The sequence below is a fragment of the Colobus angolensis genome, unplaced genomic scaffold, assembly GCF_000951035.1.
Source record: "Colobus angolensis palliatus isolate OR3802 unplaced genomic scaffold, Cang.pa_1.0 Scaffold26, whole genome shotgun sequence".
In the NCBI taxonomy this organism is placed as follows: Eukaryota; Metazoa; Chordata; class Mammalia; order Primates; family Cercopithecidae; genus Colobus; species Colobus angolensis.
This window is the reverse complement of record NW_012115821.1, coordinates 13,744,469-13,761,754: the sequence shown is the minus strand read 5'-3', so window position 1 is coordinate 13,761,754 and position 17,286 is coordinate 13,744,469. Positions and strand designations below refer to the sequence as shown.

The 17,286-nt window shown below is 40.5% G+C and overlaps 2 protein-coding genes across 2 annotated transcripts in view; one reads left to right on the top strand and one right to left on the bottom strand.

Moving 5' to 3' along the window:
* Nucleotides 1-2,308: 2,308 nt before the first annotated feature.
* On the top strand, nt 2,309-3,711 carry KCTD6 (potassium channel tetramerization domain containing 6). Its single transcript, XM_011947215.1, has one exon. The coding sequence runs from the start codon at nt 2,309-2,311 to the stop codon at nt 2,993-2,995; it is 687 nt and encodes a 228-aa protein (XP_011802605.1). The 3' UTR covers nt 2,996-3,711.
* Nucleotides 3,712-6,453: 2,742 nt separating this feature from the next.
* ACOX2 (acyl-CoA oxidase 2, branched chain) overlaps nt 6,454-17,286 on the bottom strand; it is a 36,922-nt gene continuing 26,089 nt past the window's right edge. Inside the window, exons 14-15 of the mRNA XM_011947213.1 lie at nt 10,202-10,334; nt 6,454-6,604 (exon numbers count right to left, since the gene is read on the bottom strand). Of these exons, the coding sequence (XP_011802603.1) occupies nt 6,542-6,604; nt 10,202-10,334 (196 nt within the window). The 3' untranslated portion in view covers nt 6,454-6,541. The remainder of the gene's footprint in view (nt 6,605-10,201; nt 10,335-17,286) is intronic.

Genomic DNA, 17,286 nt, shown 5'->3' with positions numbered 1-17,286 from the left:
TTCTTTTTTTTTTGAGACGGAGTCTCACGCTGTCGCCCAGGCTGGAGTGCAGTGGCCGGACCTCAGCTCACTGCAAGCTCCGCCTCCCGGGTTTACGCCATTCTCCTGCCTCAGCCTCCCGAGTCGCTGGGACTACAGGTGCCCGCCACCTCACCCGGCTAGTTTTTTGTATTTTTTTAGTAGAGACGGGGTTTTACCGTGTTAGCCAGGATGGTCTCGATCTCCTGACCTTGTGATCCGCCCGTCTCAGCCTCCCAAAGTGCTGGGATTACAGGCGTGAGCCACCCTGCCCGGCGCGTGGTGTTTTTAAAATTTTTATTTTATTTTGTAATTTTTTTATGTGGAGTCTTGCCCTCTTGCCCAGGCTGGAGTGCAGTGGTGTGATCTTGGCTCACTGTAACCTCCACCTCCCAGGTTCAAGAGATTCTCCTGCCTCAACCTCCCAAGTAGCTGGGATTATCAGTGTGCACCACCACATCTGGCTAATTTTTGTATTTTTAGTAGACATGGGGTTTTACCATGTTGGCCAGGTTGGTCTCGAACTCCTGACCTCAAACGATCCTCCTGTCTTTGGTGTTTTAATGGAAGCAAACTCAAAATGGATTCTCCAAATACTTTTTATAATCACTGGAGAAGTAACGTGATTTTTTATTTTTTAAAGTATATTGCTCTGAAGACTCTTTCTTCATGAATAGTGGCTACAAAAGGATCTAGTGAGTAATGATAGGAGGATATTTTATTGTGGTTTGGGATATTAATGGTTGAGAAAGTGCCTCTTCTCCCACTCCTTTTTTTGTGTGTGCATATGTCTCCCTATTTTTCTATTCTTTTGGTGTAAGGTATATTTTACTTGCCTAGTACCTGAAGTCTCTTTCTTTTTTTTCTTTTCTTTTTCTTTTTTCTTTCTTCCTTTCTTTTTTTTTTTGTTTTTTATTGTTTTGAGACAGAGTCTTGCTCTTTTGTGTAGGCTGGAGTGCAGTGGCGCGATCTCGGCTCATGACTTTCCGAGCTCAGGTGATTGTCCCACCTCAGCCTCCCAAGTAGCTGAGACTACAGGTGGGCACCATCATGTGTGGCTAATATTTTGTATTTTTTGTAGAGACGGGGTTTTGTCATGTTGCCCAGGCTGGTCAGCAACTCCTGGGCTCAAGTAATCCACCCCCCTTGGCATCCTAAAGTGCTGGAATTACAGGTGTGAGCCACCACGCCTGGCCTGTTTTTTCTTAAATAGTGTTTCTAAAACTGAAGGTATGTTTTTTAAGAGAAGCTTGCTTCTCAAAATTAAAGGTCAGATTGCAACATTAATGTTACAAAAGTGAATACACTATCAGATTATGAAATTTTATGGCTGCTGTTAGCTTTTGGGTATGTGATGATTTTTTGACTAAACTGTATATTTTGACTTAGTATTTGAAAGTATCACTTCCATGAAAAAGTTACCAAGATTAAGTCTGCACAGTTTTTAATTAAATTAATTAATTAGTTAATTATTTTTGAGACAGAATCTCTCTGTGTTGCCCAGGCTGAAGTGAAGTGGCGTGCTCTTGGCTCACTTGCAGCCTCTGCCTCCCGGATTCAAGTGATTCTCATACCTCAGCCTCCCAAGTAGCTAGGACTACTCAGGCAGTACCACGCTCAGCTAATTTTTTTTTTTTGTATTTTTAATAGAGATAGGGTTTTGCCATGTTGCCCAGGCTGGTCTTGAACTCCTGAGCTCAGGCAGTCCACCTGCCCCAGCCTCCCAAAGTGCTAGGATTACAGCCATGAGCCACTGCACCTGGCCCAAATTTTTATTTTAAAAACAAATTTCATAGTTTATTCCTTTTGTTTGAAGGGGAAAAACCCAAAGAAATATTGAAAGTAAATGTCTATATTATCATATCATTTTAATTCTATCTTATGTTAAATTAAGTTCAGAAAAATGCAAGTCTTTAAAAAAAATCAGAAAAAAATAAGTGTATTTTAGCGTGGCTTTTCCCTTCTCACAATATATTCTGACCTGAACATTCTGTAGATAATGGGCCTGAAATGATGTTGTTCTGGAAGTCAGTGCCCTGGATTCTTAGCATAAGTCTTTACATAATTGGATTTATCCTTTTTTTTTTTTTTCCTATTGAAAGCAAATGTTAGATCGCTTCATCTGTGTGGGTTTATTGCTGGTGGTAAAGTCATTTTGCATTAGAGGATTACTAAATACATTATAGCCTGAAAGAACCTTGGGCTTTGCTCGGTATCACTTACTTTCTTAATTTGTCAAAGTTGGTATTTAAAAATTTCAGATGACTGATCATTTCTTTAAAAATTTCAGATGACTGACCCAGTCACGTTAAATGTAGGTGGACACTTGTATACAACGTCTCTCACCACACTGACGCGTTACCCGGATTCCATGCTTGGAGCTATGTTTGGGGGGGACTTCCCCACAGCTCGAGACCCTCAAGGCAATTACTTTATTGATCGAGATGGACCTCTTTTCCGATATGTCCTCAACTTCTTAAGAACTTCAGAATTGACCTTACCATTGGATTTTAAGGAATTTGATCTGCTTCGGAAAGAAGCAGATTTTTACCAGATTGAGCCCTTGATTCAGTGTCTCAATGATCCTAAGCCTTTGTATCCCATGGATACTTTTGAAGAAGTTGTGGAGCTGTCTAGTACTCGGAAGCTTTCTAAGTACTCCAACCCAGTGGCTGTCATCATAACCCAACTAACCATCACCACCAAGGTCCATTCCTTACTAGAAGGCATCTCAAATTATTTTACCAAGTGGAATAAGCACATGATGGACACCAGAGACTGCCAGGTTTCCTTTACTTTTGGACCCTGTGATTATCACCAGGAAGTTTCTCTTAGGGTCCACCTGATGGAATACATTACAAAACAAGGTTTCACGATCCGCAACACCCGGGTGCATCACATGAGTGAGCGGGCCAATGAAAACACAGTGGAGCACAACTGGACCTTCTGTAGGCTAGCCCGGAAGACAGACGACTGATCTCCGACCCTGCCACAGGTTCCTGGAAACATGGAAAATACTGATTTTTTTTTTTTTTTTAATCACAGTGTGAGATTTTTTTTTTTTCTTTTGAATATTTGTATTTATTTGAAGGCAGTGAGGACCAGAAGGAAGTTTTGTGCTTTGGCACACTCCTCCATGTTTTGTTCCCTTCCTCCTGAGTATGCATGTGCCTGTTCAGAGTCTCCAGATACCTTTTTTATAAAAAGAAGTCTGAAAATCATTATGGTATATAATCTACCCTTAACAGAGCTTTTCTTATTACAGTGCTAAAATGATTTCTGATAAAATGGTCCCTAACTCAACTAGAAGGCTAAAAATACAAGAATGAAAGAATAAGCAGAGTACTCATGATGCCTTTGAGAAAAATCAAAACATCATGTAGGGTGACCTAGTTTCCAAACCAATAAATAAGTAGTATTGTAATATTAAAGGAAAACTATTCCAATCACCTAGAAATACTTGCTAAGTACTGCTTTTTACATTTATGACAACTGTTTCTTTCTATGCATATAAATCAAGGAACCAAATATCTGTAGCCATGGAAATGTCTGACTAGAAATATTTATATTGAATTCTGAATACAAAATGTCCCTGTGGTAGAAATCTTACTCTTTATGCCTGGTACAGTATAATTCTCAAGTGTACTGTCTACCAGAAAAAAAAACTAATAAAAAATGAAATATGAAAATTAAGTTTGTATTTATTGATTATTATTAAGGGGAGAAAATCATATTCCTTGTCTAAAATATGCATTGTTTATGTCCCATTGTTTACTGCCTGTAGCATATTTGTATTTAATTTGAGAGGACACAGTGGGATCTTAGGTTGCAGTTTATAAGAACTGTTGTGTCATTGAAGCAAGGATAGATGGAATTATTAATTTTGACTAAAAGGGTGCATATTTGAACAGTGAACATACAGTTTTTCATATTTTTCAAAAGAATTTATGTTGAAGATTACAGATTTTTCTTTAATTGCCCACAGTTCTATGACCATTATTTCAGTTTTCTGTTAAGCACAGGAACAAAATGACTCTAGCCCTTTATGCTCATGTTTTGTGGTGATCCACAAATGTATTTTGCTAACAAAGGTAAGTTTATTTCTGAAGAGAAGAAACAAACTGCAGTGAATGAAAGACCTAGAACAGTTGAAGAAATACACGTACTTTTATTTATTTCCCTGTAGTCTTATTTTGCATAGTTCGTTTGCTTCTATTTCTTGAAAGTAACTCATAGGAAGGTTATTTTAATTATACTGAGACTTCCTACTTTGTTAGACCACCGTATAAAAGGAAGTCATGTAATTTATTCCCTATTTTCTAAGGGAAGAGTGGAACTCTGAGGCTGTGTGCCCTGGGGCAAGCAGGCCCCTCCTTTTCTCTTTCTGTGAGAATATTCTAAGGTTCTCTCTCTGCAAAGAAGATGACAGCACTTCCTTATGTCTATTTTTGCCCATGTCTCTGAAAATTTATTTTAAAATTTGACAAATGACCAACATCCAGAAACCTATAATTACCCTATTTTCACCATCTTCAAACTAAGATCCTTTGGTGTTATTGACAGGTTGCTGTGGTTTCAGTAAATCAATATACGAGTACAAGTTTATCATTTTGGAAAATTATCTTGTGTTTAAAATTGATTTGATAGTTACCTTAAAAAAAAAAAAAAAGGCCCAACCAGTTACATGTTGTTGAGCTAGCTGAGGTCAATATGAAATAAAATGATTTGGGTTGAGAACAGGTGTGGAAATAGGAATAATGCTAGTTCCCAGTTTTTATTTTTATTTTATTTTTAAATGATTTTTATTTATTTATTTTTGAGACAGAATCTCACTCTTGTCACCCAGGCTGGAGTGCAATGGCGTGATCTTGGCTAACGGCAACCTCTGCCTCCCAGGTTCAAGCGGTTCTCCTGCCTCAGCCTCCTGAGTAGCTAGGATTACAGGTGTGTGCCATCGTGCCCGACTAATTATTGTATTTTTAGTAGAGATGGGGTTTCACCATGTTGACCAGGCTGGTTTTGAACTCCTGACCTCAGATGATTCACCTGCCCTGGCCTCCCGAAGTGCTGGGATTACAGGTGTGAGCCACTGCGCCCGGCCCAAGTTTTTTAAAGTTAAAAACTTATGAGGCCTCTTCTTTGTCCTGTTTATTGGAGATAAGTTTGCTTTTGGTAACTTTTCTCAAATTTACTAATTATTAACAATGAAATGATTGTTTATGTGAGTAAATTAGGAAAAGTAGCCAGCTGAATTTTTTTTGGTTGCCATTTTACTTGTGACATTTAGAGTGTTTTGTCTAATTGGGTAATTGAAAGTGATATGAAAAATGTAGTTTCATTGTATTTGGGTAACTTGAGACAGTTATGTCTTTTAATGAAATTTTAAATCATTTTCACTGTGGAAGAGTTGATTTTTAAAAAATGATAGTTCCATTCTTAGAGCTGTATTTTATTTAGATTACAGGAAGTATAAGCACTTAGGAGGATTGTGTGTGTGCATGTATGTCCTTTTAAACCCAAGGATAAGTGTGTGCTAAAAACACACTAACTAATGAGCCTATTGGCTTTTGCTAGATCTAAAGCAAAATCCTGGTATTTAACCAAATAGATGCTATAAATGGACAGTGGTGCGGTTTTACTGTGGGAAACTTCTTTCTTTTCTTTTTTGAGATAGTTCTTACTCTGTTGCTCAGGCTGAAGTGCAGTGGTGTGATCACGGCTCACTGCAGCCTCAACCTCCTAGGCTCAGGCAATCAGCCTCTCAATAGCTGGGACCACAGACATGTACCCCTGGCCAATTTTTTATAGTCATTTTCTTTCTTTCTTTTTTTTTTTTGAGACGGAGTCTCGCTCTGCCCCCAGGCTGGAGTGCAGTGGCGCGATCTCGGCTCACTGCAAGCTCCACCTCCTGGGTTCACGCCATTCTCCTGCCTCAGCCTCCCAAGTAGCTGGGACTACAGGCACCCGCCGCTACGCCCGGCTAATTTTTTTGTATTTTTAGTAGAGATGGGGTTTCACTGTGTTAGCCAGGATGGTCTCGATCTCCTGACCTTGTGATCCCTCGGCCTCCCAAAGTGCTGGGATTACAGGCATGAGCCACCGTGCCCGGCCAATAGTCATTTTCATAGAGGTGGTATCTCTCTATATTGCTCAGGCTGGTCTTGAACTTCTAGGCTCAAGTGATCCTCTCGTCTTGACCTCCTAATGTGTTGGGATTACAGGCATGATCCACCCTTCCACCGGAAAATTGAAACACATTTAGAAGTAGAGAGAATAGTGTAATGAACACCCATGTACCTGCCCATTGACCAGCTTCAACAACTATTCACTTTGGCTTTTTTCTCCTATGGATTATTTTGAAGTAAATCACAGATATTATTTCACATATGTCACTTCAAACTGTATTTAAAAGATAACGACTCTGAAACATAAATATCTAATTTAAAATTTTAATGTTGCATATATGCCATAGTACCATTATCACATGATGGTGCTGGTTGCTTCTTCAATACTGTTGGTTATTTCATAGCTTGGATCTCCCACTTTGTAATAGTGGTCTTATATATTCCTCATAAGCAGGGTTCTCCTGTTTGTAGAAAGAAACGCATTATTAAGACAGTACATTTCTGCCAGGATTAATGACTTTTACTTTCAAATTAAGTCTTTAGCTTCAAAAAGTAACATTACGTAAGATTCTTAATTTTAAAAATTATTTCTAAAACTCATTTTGTGTGAACATATGGAGAAACATTTTTTCCAAAGGGCATCCTTCCTTTTCTCATGCAGATTTTAAATTGTGGATGCAGGTGGCCAATTAAAAACACAGCTTATCACTTGCTTTTGGAATTTAATACAAATAAAAGGCTTGACTCTTTGAGGCTTTCTGAAACTGAATATTAATCACAAAGCAAGGAACCAGATAGGGATCATACAAGCAGTATTCTAGGTCCGACTAGGTTATCTTTATGCTGTAATTCAGCGTCTTGATTCTTTGTTTCTAGTCTCATCTTTTATAATATTTACTTTGTGTGTGTGTGTATGTGCCTGTCTATACTAAAACTGTAAGCTCCTCGAACACTGGGCTTTTGACTCTTTTTGTTGTTGTTGGAGACAGGTTATTGCTCTGTTGCCGAGGCTGGAGTGCAGTGGTGCGATCTTGGCTCACTGCACCATCCGCCTCCTGGGTTCAAGCGATTCTCGTGCCTCAGCCTCCTGAGTACCTCGGATTACAGGTGTGCACCACCACACCTGGCTAATTTTTGTATTTTTAATAGAGATGGGGTTTCGCCATGTTGGCCAGGTTGGTCTTAAACTCCTAACCTCAAGTGATCCACCTGCCTCAGCCTCCCAAAGTGCTGGGATTACAGGCTTGAGCCACTGCACTCAGTCTGGGTTTATGACTCTTGTTCTCCAGTATATCTTCAGTATCTAGAATAGTTTTTGGCACAAAGCATGTACTTAGTAAATATTTGTTGAATTATTGAATGAATGAATCAGTAGATGTATTTAATGCATCTAACTCCTACTTGGACAAATTTTTACAATAGAATAATTGGGGAAAAACAGGATTTTTGTTTTGAAATTATCCCCAATGATTTCTCCCTTAAACCAAGATAGCTCATCATCCTGTCCAGGGATAAAGCTCAACACTGCCCCAGACAGAAGAGAGCTTCTCCTATGATTCTAAGATGTTTACCTTAGCATAGCACTTTTCTTTTGGTAGAAAAATGTCAGTGAAATACATTCCTGTTTGTACTTTCATGTCTATAGGGTGTGTTTCAACATAGCTGTTCTTTTATTTAAAATACCTGCCAGGCGTGGTGGCTCACACCTATAATCCCAGCACTTTGGGAGGCTGAGACCAGCCTAGCCAACATGGTGAAACCCTGTCTCTACTAATACAAAATACAAAATTAGCTGGGTGTGGTGGTGTGTGCCTGTAATCCCAGCTACTTGGGAGGCAGGAGAATTGCTTGAACCTGGGAGGCGGAGGGTTGCAGTGAGCCGCGATTGTGCCACTGCACTTCAGCCAGGGTGACAGAGCAAGACTCCGTCTCAAAAAATAATAATAATAAATAAAAATACATAAAATATCGGTAGTGTGCCTTTTTCTATTAGTGCAAATGAGGAAAATGTCTCTTATTGCAGCTTCAAAATTATAGCATATTTTAAGAGTAGGATTAAAATACTATCCACAGCAGATTGAAAAATACACTTTAAAAGTGCTATTTTGGTGATCTCTAAAAGGAGCCAGAAGTGTAAGATCATGTACGTTAGCAGGCAGCCTCATGTCATTTTAACTGACTGGAAACAGTTCACAAAGGTCATTTGTAACTTCACATTCCCAAATTATCATGCGTGAAAGATCCACAGTGCTATACCTGTCACCTTTTTAGGAAGGTAATATAAGCTAGGATGACAAGAGTCTGTGGCACTGTGTATGCAGCAGATTCCTTCATCTCACTACGTAGGTCGTAAAACCATGTTCATTTATTCCATAAACGTGGCGTGTCTACTCCGTGATAGATCCTGGAGTTGGGAAGGTGAAGACTCCTTTGTTGTTCACAGTCAAGTGGAAGGAGATAGAAGTGAATGGGATGAAGTGCATCAATGTTTTCCCAACTGTGCTGAGCCTCTAGGTCAGTCATTCCTCTCATTTAGATAAACATGTTCTCGTGTAGTATCCAGATTAAAGTCTTTTAAAATAAACATTAAAACCAAACTAAAACACAAGAAAGCCCCCTCCATTCTCTCTAGAGAAACCAGAATGTTTCCTGTGTTGCCAGTAAAACAGGTTTGAGCTATATATGTCAGCATTTCTGACAGGTGTTACAGCAGGGCAGGTTTTTCTCTGGAGCTCCAAAGGGCATACATTTATCTTTAGACCATGGGAGCTAGTGTGGAGTGGAAGGACTGCTGTATTTTTATGCCAAGATTTAAATGTTAGAAAGTAGAGAGATCTAATCATTAGAAAAAGTAACACACTGGAAGTAGGTTAACTGTACTAAAGTAGTGAACTTATATTGTTTATGTTTCCTTGAGTTAAAAGGATGTCTTTCTGGGGACAGGGAGTGACCAAGATGGGTTAGTTGTGTTGTAACTTTAGATAGTCACGTTAAATTAAGCCATGTGGTATGACAGGCTGCAAATTGTTAAGAACAAGTCTAACACCATGCTAGGTGTGAATGAAAGCCTGAGAGTTGCCAATTTGATGCGGTGTTAAGACACCTTTTCTGAAATTGGATCAAAGAGGTAAAAAAGAAAGCTTCACCACCTGAATAACATATTGGCACTATAAAATTTAAAATAATCTGTTGTGTACCTATCGACTTTTTGTTTTGATCATCTATGTAAAATCTGCTATTAAATACTGGTTCCTCATATTCTAACTACAGGGTTTATTTCCTCACTCCTGTTAACATATTCACTGACATTTACAACTTTTCTCAAAGAGGCTCATAAGCAGAGAGCTGTGAGCATACCCTGGCCCTAGAGTGTTGGGACCTTATGAGTCCTCCCCGTCTTCTCACTGTTAATGATGTTGAGTTCTGATGTAGAGTTCTGGTGTGCTCTGCCAGGATGGCTGGGGATTTTTTTTCATAACCCTTGTAATTGTCACTTATATGGCTTTCCTGGGCTACTCATGGCAGTGCAACAGCTTTCTTTGCTCCTTGGATTGTATTCCTTAGAGTGAAGAGGAGAGGGTATCATCTCTAGCAGGCAGTCAGGTCTGAGAGAGACATCCCTCAAGCTTCCTACCACTTCCGAATACCCACTTTTATCTACACAAAACTGAAAGTTAAAAGGCTGAAAATAAGGTGGTTAAATCACCGCAGTGATTTATCTCCTTCTTTTTGTTACTTAAAAGCCAGTTTTCCACTCTCTGTGTATGCCCTTGGGTCTGTCAAGCCATGATTTAGAGCTTGGGCCTTCCTCTTAATTCCCTTTACTAAGTTCCAAGCAGTGCATTTTGCTGATTACAATCCAGGCTCAGAGTTCCTGCCAGGCCATACTGCCATTCCTGGTTTCTTTTATGTGTTCTCTAAAAATATTTTAAACAGACATGCTATGCCAAGTGATTGCCAACCTAATGGGAGTCAGTTAAAATAGGAGAACATGCAGGTGTTTTCACTGCCTGTTCTCTGCTTTCTTACATAATTTATAATGTGTTCCACTCAACTACCTGAGTATTGGTTGGTGACTTCTGAGCCCACTGGAACAAGCGTTCATAAACATTTCCATCATAACAGCCAAGTGCTGAATTTAAACACTCATCGGTGAAGTCAAAAGCATCAGTTAACAGGATGGCATCCTTCCTGGGATGAGAAACAAGAGTTTGTAAGTATTTTAGATTGCTCTTATGAATCAAACTAGTCTTGGATGGTGAACAACAATACCTAATTAGAGGTTGCATGATTATTTGCTTTTCAAACAATTCAGCATTCTTTATTTTAGTTTTTAGTTTTTAATCAGTTATATATGCATAGTATAATGAGTCAAAGAGTTACTTAAGGCTTGTTTAAAAAACAACATATCCGGCCATGCGCGGTGGCTCACGCCTGTAATCCCAGCACTTTGGGAGGCTGAAGCAGGCGGATCATGAGGTCAGGAGATTGAGACCATCCTGGCTAACACGGTGAAACCCCGTCTCTACTAAAAATACAAAAAATTAGCCAGGCGTAGTGGCATGTGCCTGTAGTCCCAGCTACTCAGGAGGCTGAGGCAGGAGAATCACTTGAGCCCGGGAGGCGGAGGTTGCAGTGAGTGGAGATCATGCCACTGCACTCCAGCCTGGGTGACAGAGCGAGACTCCTGTCCCAAAATGAATAAATAAATAACCAGCATATTCCTGCCTGATTTCCACTTCTCTCTCCTCAGAAGCAATTTCAATCTTCTTTTTTTTTTTGAGATAGTCTCGTTCAGTTGCCCAGGCTGGACTGCAATGGCGCAATCTCGGCTTACTGCAACCTGAACCTCCCAGGCTTGAGCCATTCTCCTGCCTCAGCCTCCCGAGTAGTTGGGATTACAGGCGCCCACCACCATGCCCGGCTAATTTTTGTATTTTTAATAGAGATGGGGTTTTACCATGTTGGCCAGGCTGGTCTTGAACTCCTGACCTCAGGTGATCTGCCCACCTCGGCCTCCCAAAGTGCTGAGATTACAAGTGTGAGCCACCATGCCCGGCCGACAATTTCAGTCTTTTAGCTGATATTTCCGTATTTATCCGAATGTCAAAATATCTTGTTTATATTGCTGCTTGTTCATGATTCAGTTTGAGATATTATCTATTGATTCTTCATTCAAAAGGTAAAGATTTATATTTATCACCCCTCTCTTCACTCCTACTTCCCCCTGTTCCCATTCTTCCTCCTCCTGGCCATCGGGCCTCCCAATATAGTTAGAATTTTGGCCAGACCAATATTTAGTATTGACATCACGATGACTGTGCATCATTAAAGCACTGGAGGTAACTGGGATGCTGTATCCAGTGTAATCCTTTCTTGATGATCCCCAACATCATATGAGCCCTACCACCAATTTAATGTCCCCCTTGCCCCCTTGTGGTCTCACTTCATTCCTTGTCCACCTGAAATTCCATGCCCTATTACTCTCAAAAAAATATTCAACAGGCCAGGTGTGATGGCTCACGCCTGTGGTCCCAGCATTTTGGGAGACTGAGGCAGATGGATCGGCTGAGGTCAGGAGTTCAAGACCAGCTGGCCAACATGGCGGAACCCTGTCTGTACTAAAAATACAAAAATTAGCCAGGCGTTGTGGTGTGTGCCTGTAATCTCAGCTTCCAGGAAGGCTGAGGTGGGAGAACTGCTTGAACCCAGGAGGCAGAGGTTGCAGTGAGCTGAGATCGTGCCACTGCACTCCGGCTTGGGCAACAGAGCAAGACTCCCTCTCAAAAAAAAAAAATATATATATATACACACACACACACACTCTCTCAACAGTTTTTCTTGCTTTGTCATACCTGTTTAGCAAAATGCATACCTCTTTGTCTTTAATTTTCCACCCACTTTGTGCTACCACCTTTGTAGCTATACATGACTGGAAAAAACAATCATAACTGGTGTAATAATGGCTCAAGTGGGCCCTGATTGCAGCTCAGCAATCGTATTACATTGCTGTATTTACTCATTGTTCATTTACTGTTTCCTTTTCTTAGGTAGTTATTTCATACCATCTCTTTGATCCTCAGATTGACACTATACACCTTTCCCATCTCTCTTGCCTGGATGGCTTTACATCATATTTCACTGATGAAGTGGAAGCAGTAAGAGAATCTGTATAAGTTCCCACCCTTGCATTTATACATACAATGCCTTCTCTCTTCAGGCTCTCAGCTCAGGCCTCAGTCCCTCCTTGTCTACTAGATGTCTTTTCCTCTTGCCTGCTGGAGAACAAAATTCTCCTGCCTTTCCCCTACAACATCAAAATTACCCTCTCAGGGGTAAAATGTTAGTGGAAATGCCCTTCTTTCTTTTTACTGTAGGCCTGGCTGGTTGCTGTCAAAATGGGCAAGTTCATGAAACCTGGGAAAGTGGTGCTGGTCCTGGCTGGATGCTACTCTGGACGTAAAGCCATCATCATGAAGAACATCGATGATGGCACCTCAGTCCATTCTTACAGTCATGCTTTGGTAGCTGGAATTGACTGCTATCCTCACAAAGTGACAGCCACCATAGGCAAGCAGATCTCCAAGAAGTCAAGGATTAAGTATTTTGCAAAAGCTTATGACTACAATCACCACATGCCCACAAGGTACTCTGTGGATATGCTCTTGGACAAACTATCATCAACAAGGATCTCTTCAAAGAACTTGCTCTTAAACACAACGCCTGATGGGAGGCCAAGATCAAGTTCAAAGAAAGGTACAAGGAAAAAAAAATCCCCTCTGTACTGGATCATTTCCATCAGTATACAAACAGACAGTCATTTCTCCCATCTTAAACACAAGCTTTTGACTCTATTTCCTTCTCCATCATCTTGGCTCCCCTTTAGGACAAAACTCTCTGAAAGTGTTATGCGCGTTTATGCTTATGATATCCAATTTTCACATTCTCTCCTGAACTGGATCTATTCATGTTTTTACTCCCACCACTCCACAGAAATAGCTTTTGCCACGGTTGCTTCCTTACTATCTTTCGAGGGTCTCAAGACTCAGTACTTGGGCCTCTTCTCTTCATGCACTCCTTATGATATTCTTCTCATGGCTTTAAATATCAACCATATGCCAATGACTTCCAAATTTATTCCTCCAGTGTCCCCTGCTTACCAACATCTGTACTTGGATTTCTGACAGGCTCTTCAAAGGTAATGTGTCTGAACCCAAACTCCTGGGCTGCTAGCTCTTTCCTGTCCACCCTGCCACCTGGCCCTCCTGTAGTCTTCCCCATTTATGGTAAATAGCAGCTCTGTCCTTCTGACCAAAAACCTTTATTCTTCTCTTCTTTCTTACCGTACATCTAATCTGTCAGCAAATCCTGTTCTGCCTTCAAGATACATTCAAACTTCAACCACTTCCCACCACTTCCAGCACTATCACTGCTCCAATCCACTATCATCCCTCACTTGGATGATTGCATGAGCCATCCAGCTGATCTCCCTGCTTTTCACTCTTAGTTCTTAATATAGCAGCTGGAGTGAGCCTTTAAAAATATACATCAGATTCTTTCAGGTTGTGTCTATCCGGTGCTCAAAACCCTCCCATTCTATCGAGTGCTCAAAACCTTCGCATTCTTGTAAGTCTTTGCAATGATCTACCTTACTCTCTCTTCCTACCCCCTGCTGTACTCCCTTAACTCTCTGACCTCTGCCCTCATTTTCCACTGCAGTCATGCCATTCCTGCCCCTGTGGCCTCTTCTGTGTGGATGGATATGCCAAGCACACTCTGGTCTCCAACATTTGTACCATCATGCACTGCATAATGATGTTTTGGTCAATGATGGACCATGTATATGATGGCGGTCCCATGACATTATGATAAAGCTGAAAAATTCCTATTGCTTCATGACTTATGTTAGAATTGCCTACAGTATTCAGTACAGCACCGTGCTTTGCAGTGTGAGCCTACGAGCAATAGGCTATACCATTTAGGCTTGTGTAAGTACACTCTGTGATGTTCACACGATGACAGACTCACCTGAAGACACATTTCTCAGAACGGATCCTCCCGTCATTAAGTGATGCGTGACTGTACTTATGTTCTGCCTGTAATGTTCTTTCCCTAGCAGCTACAACAGCTTCTCCCTACCTTCTCCCAGGTCTTTCCTTAAATGTCACCCTCCCAGGGAGGTCTTCTCTGGCCTACTTAAAATTGTAGCTCCCCATCCTCCCTACTGACCCCTGGCATTCTTTCCCCCACTTCCTACTATCGTTTCCTTCATCGTAGCTATTATCATTTCACATGGTATACAGTGTGACTTATTTTGTGCATGTGTGTGCCTGTCTCCTCTCCTCTAGTCTGTAGGCATCTGTGACCCTTTTTCATCTGAAACTCGTATCCTTCATCTGAGAAATGTTTTCTTGAATTATTTTGTTAATGATTCGCTTCCTTCTGTTTTCTCTGTCTTCTTTCTAGACTTATTCTTCAGATGATGAACAGCTAAGACTGGTCCTCTTACTTTTTAAAAGTCCTCCTTTTTTTGTCTTTTTGCTTTCTTGCTGTGAGATTTCTGCAACCTTATCTCCCAGTCCTTACATTGAGTTTTCATTTCCACTATCATTTTTTTATTTCAAGGAGCTCTTTTTTAAGGTTCTCTGAATATTAGTTTTAAATAATGGCATTCAGGTTTTTTTTTTATTTTTTATTTTGTGGTTGCAATACTTTCTCTATCACTGTTTTTTGTTTGTTTGTTTGTTTTTTGTTTTTTTAAGTTTTCTTCTCCCTGTGGATTCTCTTATGTCCTCTGAATTGCCTTGTTCTTGCTTGTTTTAGTCTCCATGTTTTATGTTAGGGGCATTCTTCAGGTGTTTATTGATCCCTGAGTGTCTGATCATAGCTAAAAGCAAGGCATTAACTAGCTGATTACAAACCTGTGGCTATGCTTGCTAATGTGGGGTTCACTATGGAGTGAATTGGGTGGACCATTGGAGGACTCTGATGTCAGTGTCTTTAGCTCCTTCTCCTTGGGCTGGCCAGATTCTCCAGAGAAGGATCATCTTATTATCTTCTTGCAGGGTACTAGTCTGGCTGCCAGTTTTTTAGGAACCAGTGGGAAAAAAAGGCTGGGGGAGGGAGGTGTCCACATTTGGCCTATAAAGAACCCTGTTTTCTGAAGGGTAGCCTTATTATCAACTATACCTGATGCTCCCTAGTCCACAGACCCTCTATTTACCTTTCTGCCAGGGCAGAGTCAAGGAAAGTCTTAAAATTACTCACAGAGGCTAGGTGTGTTAGCTCATGCCTGTAATCCCAGCACTTTGGGAGGCTGAGATAGGAGGATCCCTTGAGCCCAGGAGTTCAAGACCAGCCTGGACAACATAGAGACAACATCTCTTTCTCTTTGTGGGTTTATGCCTTTTAAAAAATTTCAGTCCATTCACTGATGTTTTAGTAGGGTTTCAGGAAAGAACAAAAGTAAATGCATATGTTTAATCTGTCATCTTTACCTAGAAGTACCCCCAACTGAGGTTTTATGACCGCTTAAACAACTAAAGACTGTTTGGGTCAGTTAACATTACAGAGAGCTTGTTCTTGGCATCCTTAGCATACTTTGCCGCCCTTCAGTTTTCGTCTCAGAAATCTTAGGGAGATAGTGACTAATCAATGCAGGGAACTGTGACACCAAACAGTGATATGCATAGAATCTGTTAGGTGCCTAATTACTCTGCAGTAGTAAGGCTACTTAGGAACCATCATGGAAGTAAATCAATTTCTGGGTTTGATGCATGAGTAAGTTGGCAGCTTGCATCAGGGCTGTCAGTCTTGTCTTGAATTGTAAGTTGCTGGAGCCAAGGCAAGCACTTAGAAATGCTGTTTGCAAATTTAAAAAACATGCTTATAGGGCGTTAAGGTGATCTTTTGTATTTTATCATCACCGACAACCGGGGCTAGAACAATTATTTTCAAGTGCTTTTAAATTCTGAGAGTTTCAGACAGACACCCCTGGGCTTGAACTGTGCAGTACTTAATTATGCTCGTAATAGTTTTCACCACTGGATTCCCTGTATTAGTGAAAGTTTAATACCTGGGACATAATTGTGTCAAATGTATTTTTGACGGTTTTTGATGATTTAACTGAAATTTTTTTTTTTTTTTTTTTTCTTGAGACGGAGTCTCACTCTTGTCGCCAAGGCTGGAGTGCAGTGGTGCGATCTTGGCTCACTGCAACCTCCGCCTCCCGGGTTCAAGCGATTCTCCTGCTTCAGCCTCCCGGGTCGTTAGGATTACAGGTGCCTGCCACCACACTGAGCTAATTTTTTGCATTTTTAGTAGAGACAGGGTTTTACCATGTTGGCCAGGCTGGCCTCGAACTCCTGACCTCAGGTGATCCACCCACCTTGGCCTCCCAAAGTTCTGGGATTATAGGTGTTAGCCACCATGCCTAATATATATATATGTATATATGTAAAATATATATATATAATATATATGAGTATATATTTATATTTATATTAAATAAATATATATATTAATTTTAGAGACAGGGTCTTACTATGTTGCCCAAGCTAGTCTTAAACTCTTTGCCTCAAGTAATCCTCCCACCTTGGCCTCCCAAAGTGCCGGGATTACAGGTGTGAGCCACTGCTCCCAGCCTCTTTTTTTCTTTTTGTCAGTCTTGTTGATATGAGAATTGTTGGAGATTCTAGGAGTCACCTCTAACCCCATGCAATAGGCATCATATTTTCTGCCCAGTGAGGTCTCGAAAAGATTATATTCTCAAATTAGTCCATTTTTTTTAACCTTATGGACAATGGTAAATAATTTGCAATGCTTTCTTTTCTTTGCTTTTTTTGAGACAAGGTCTCACTTTCTTGCCTAGGCTGGAGTGCAGTGATGGGATCATAGCTCACTGCAACCTTAACCTCCTGGGATCAATCAGTCCTCCTACCTCAGCCTCCCGAGTAGCTGGGACTACAGGTGTGTGCCCAATTCATTTTTTGTATTTTTTGTAGAGGTGGGGTTTTGCCATGTTGCCCAGGCTTTTTTTTCTTTATTGTTTTTATTTCTATTTTTTCTAGGACTCTGATCAGGTTAGCTTTGGTTTTGATATGTTTTTAAAGCAATTGTTTAGATTATAGAATAACAGTGTGAA

What these genes read in the sequence shown, in the direction of transcription:
- KCTD6 (XM_011947215.1), top strand. Translation starts at nt 2,309, where the DNA reads ATGACTGACCCAGTCACGTTAAATGTAGGTGGACACTTGTATACAACG.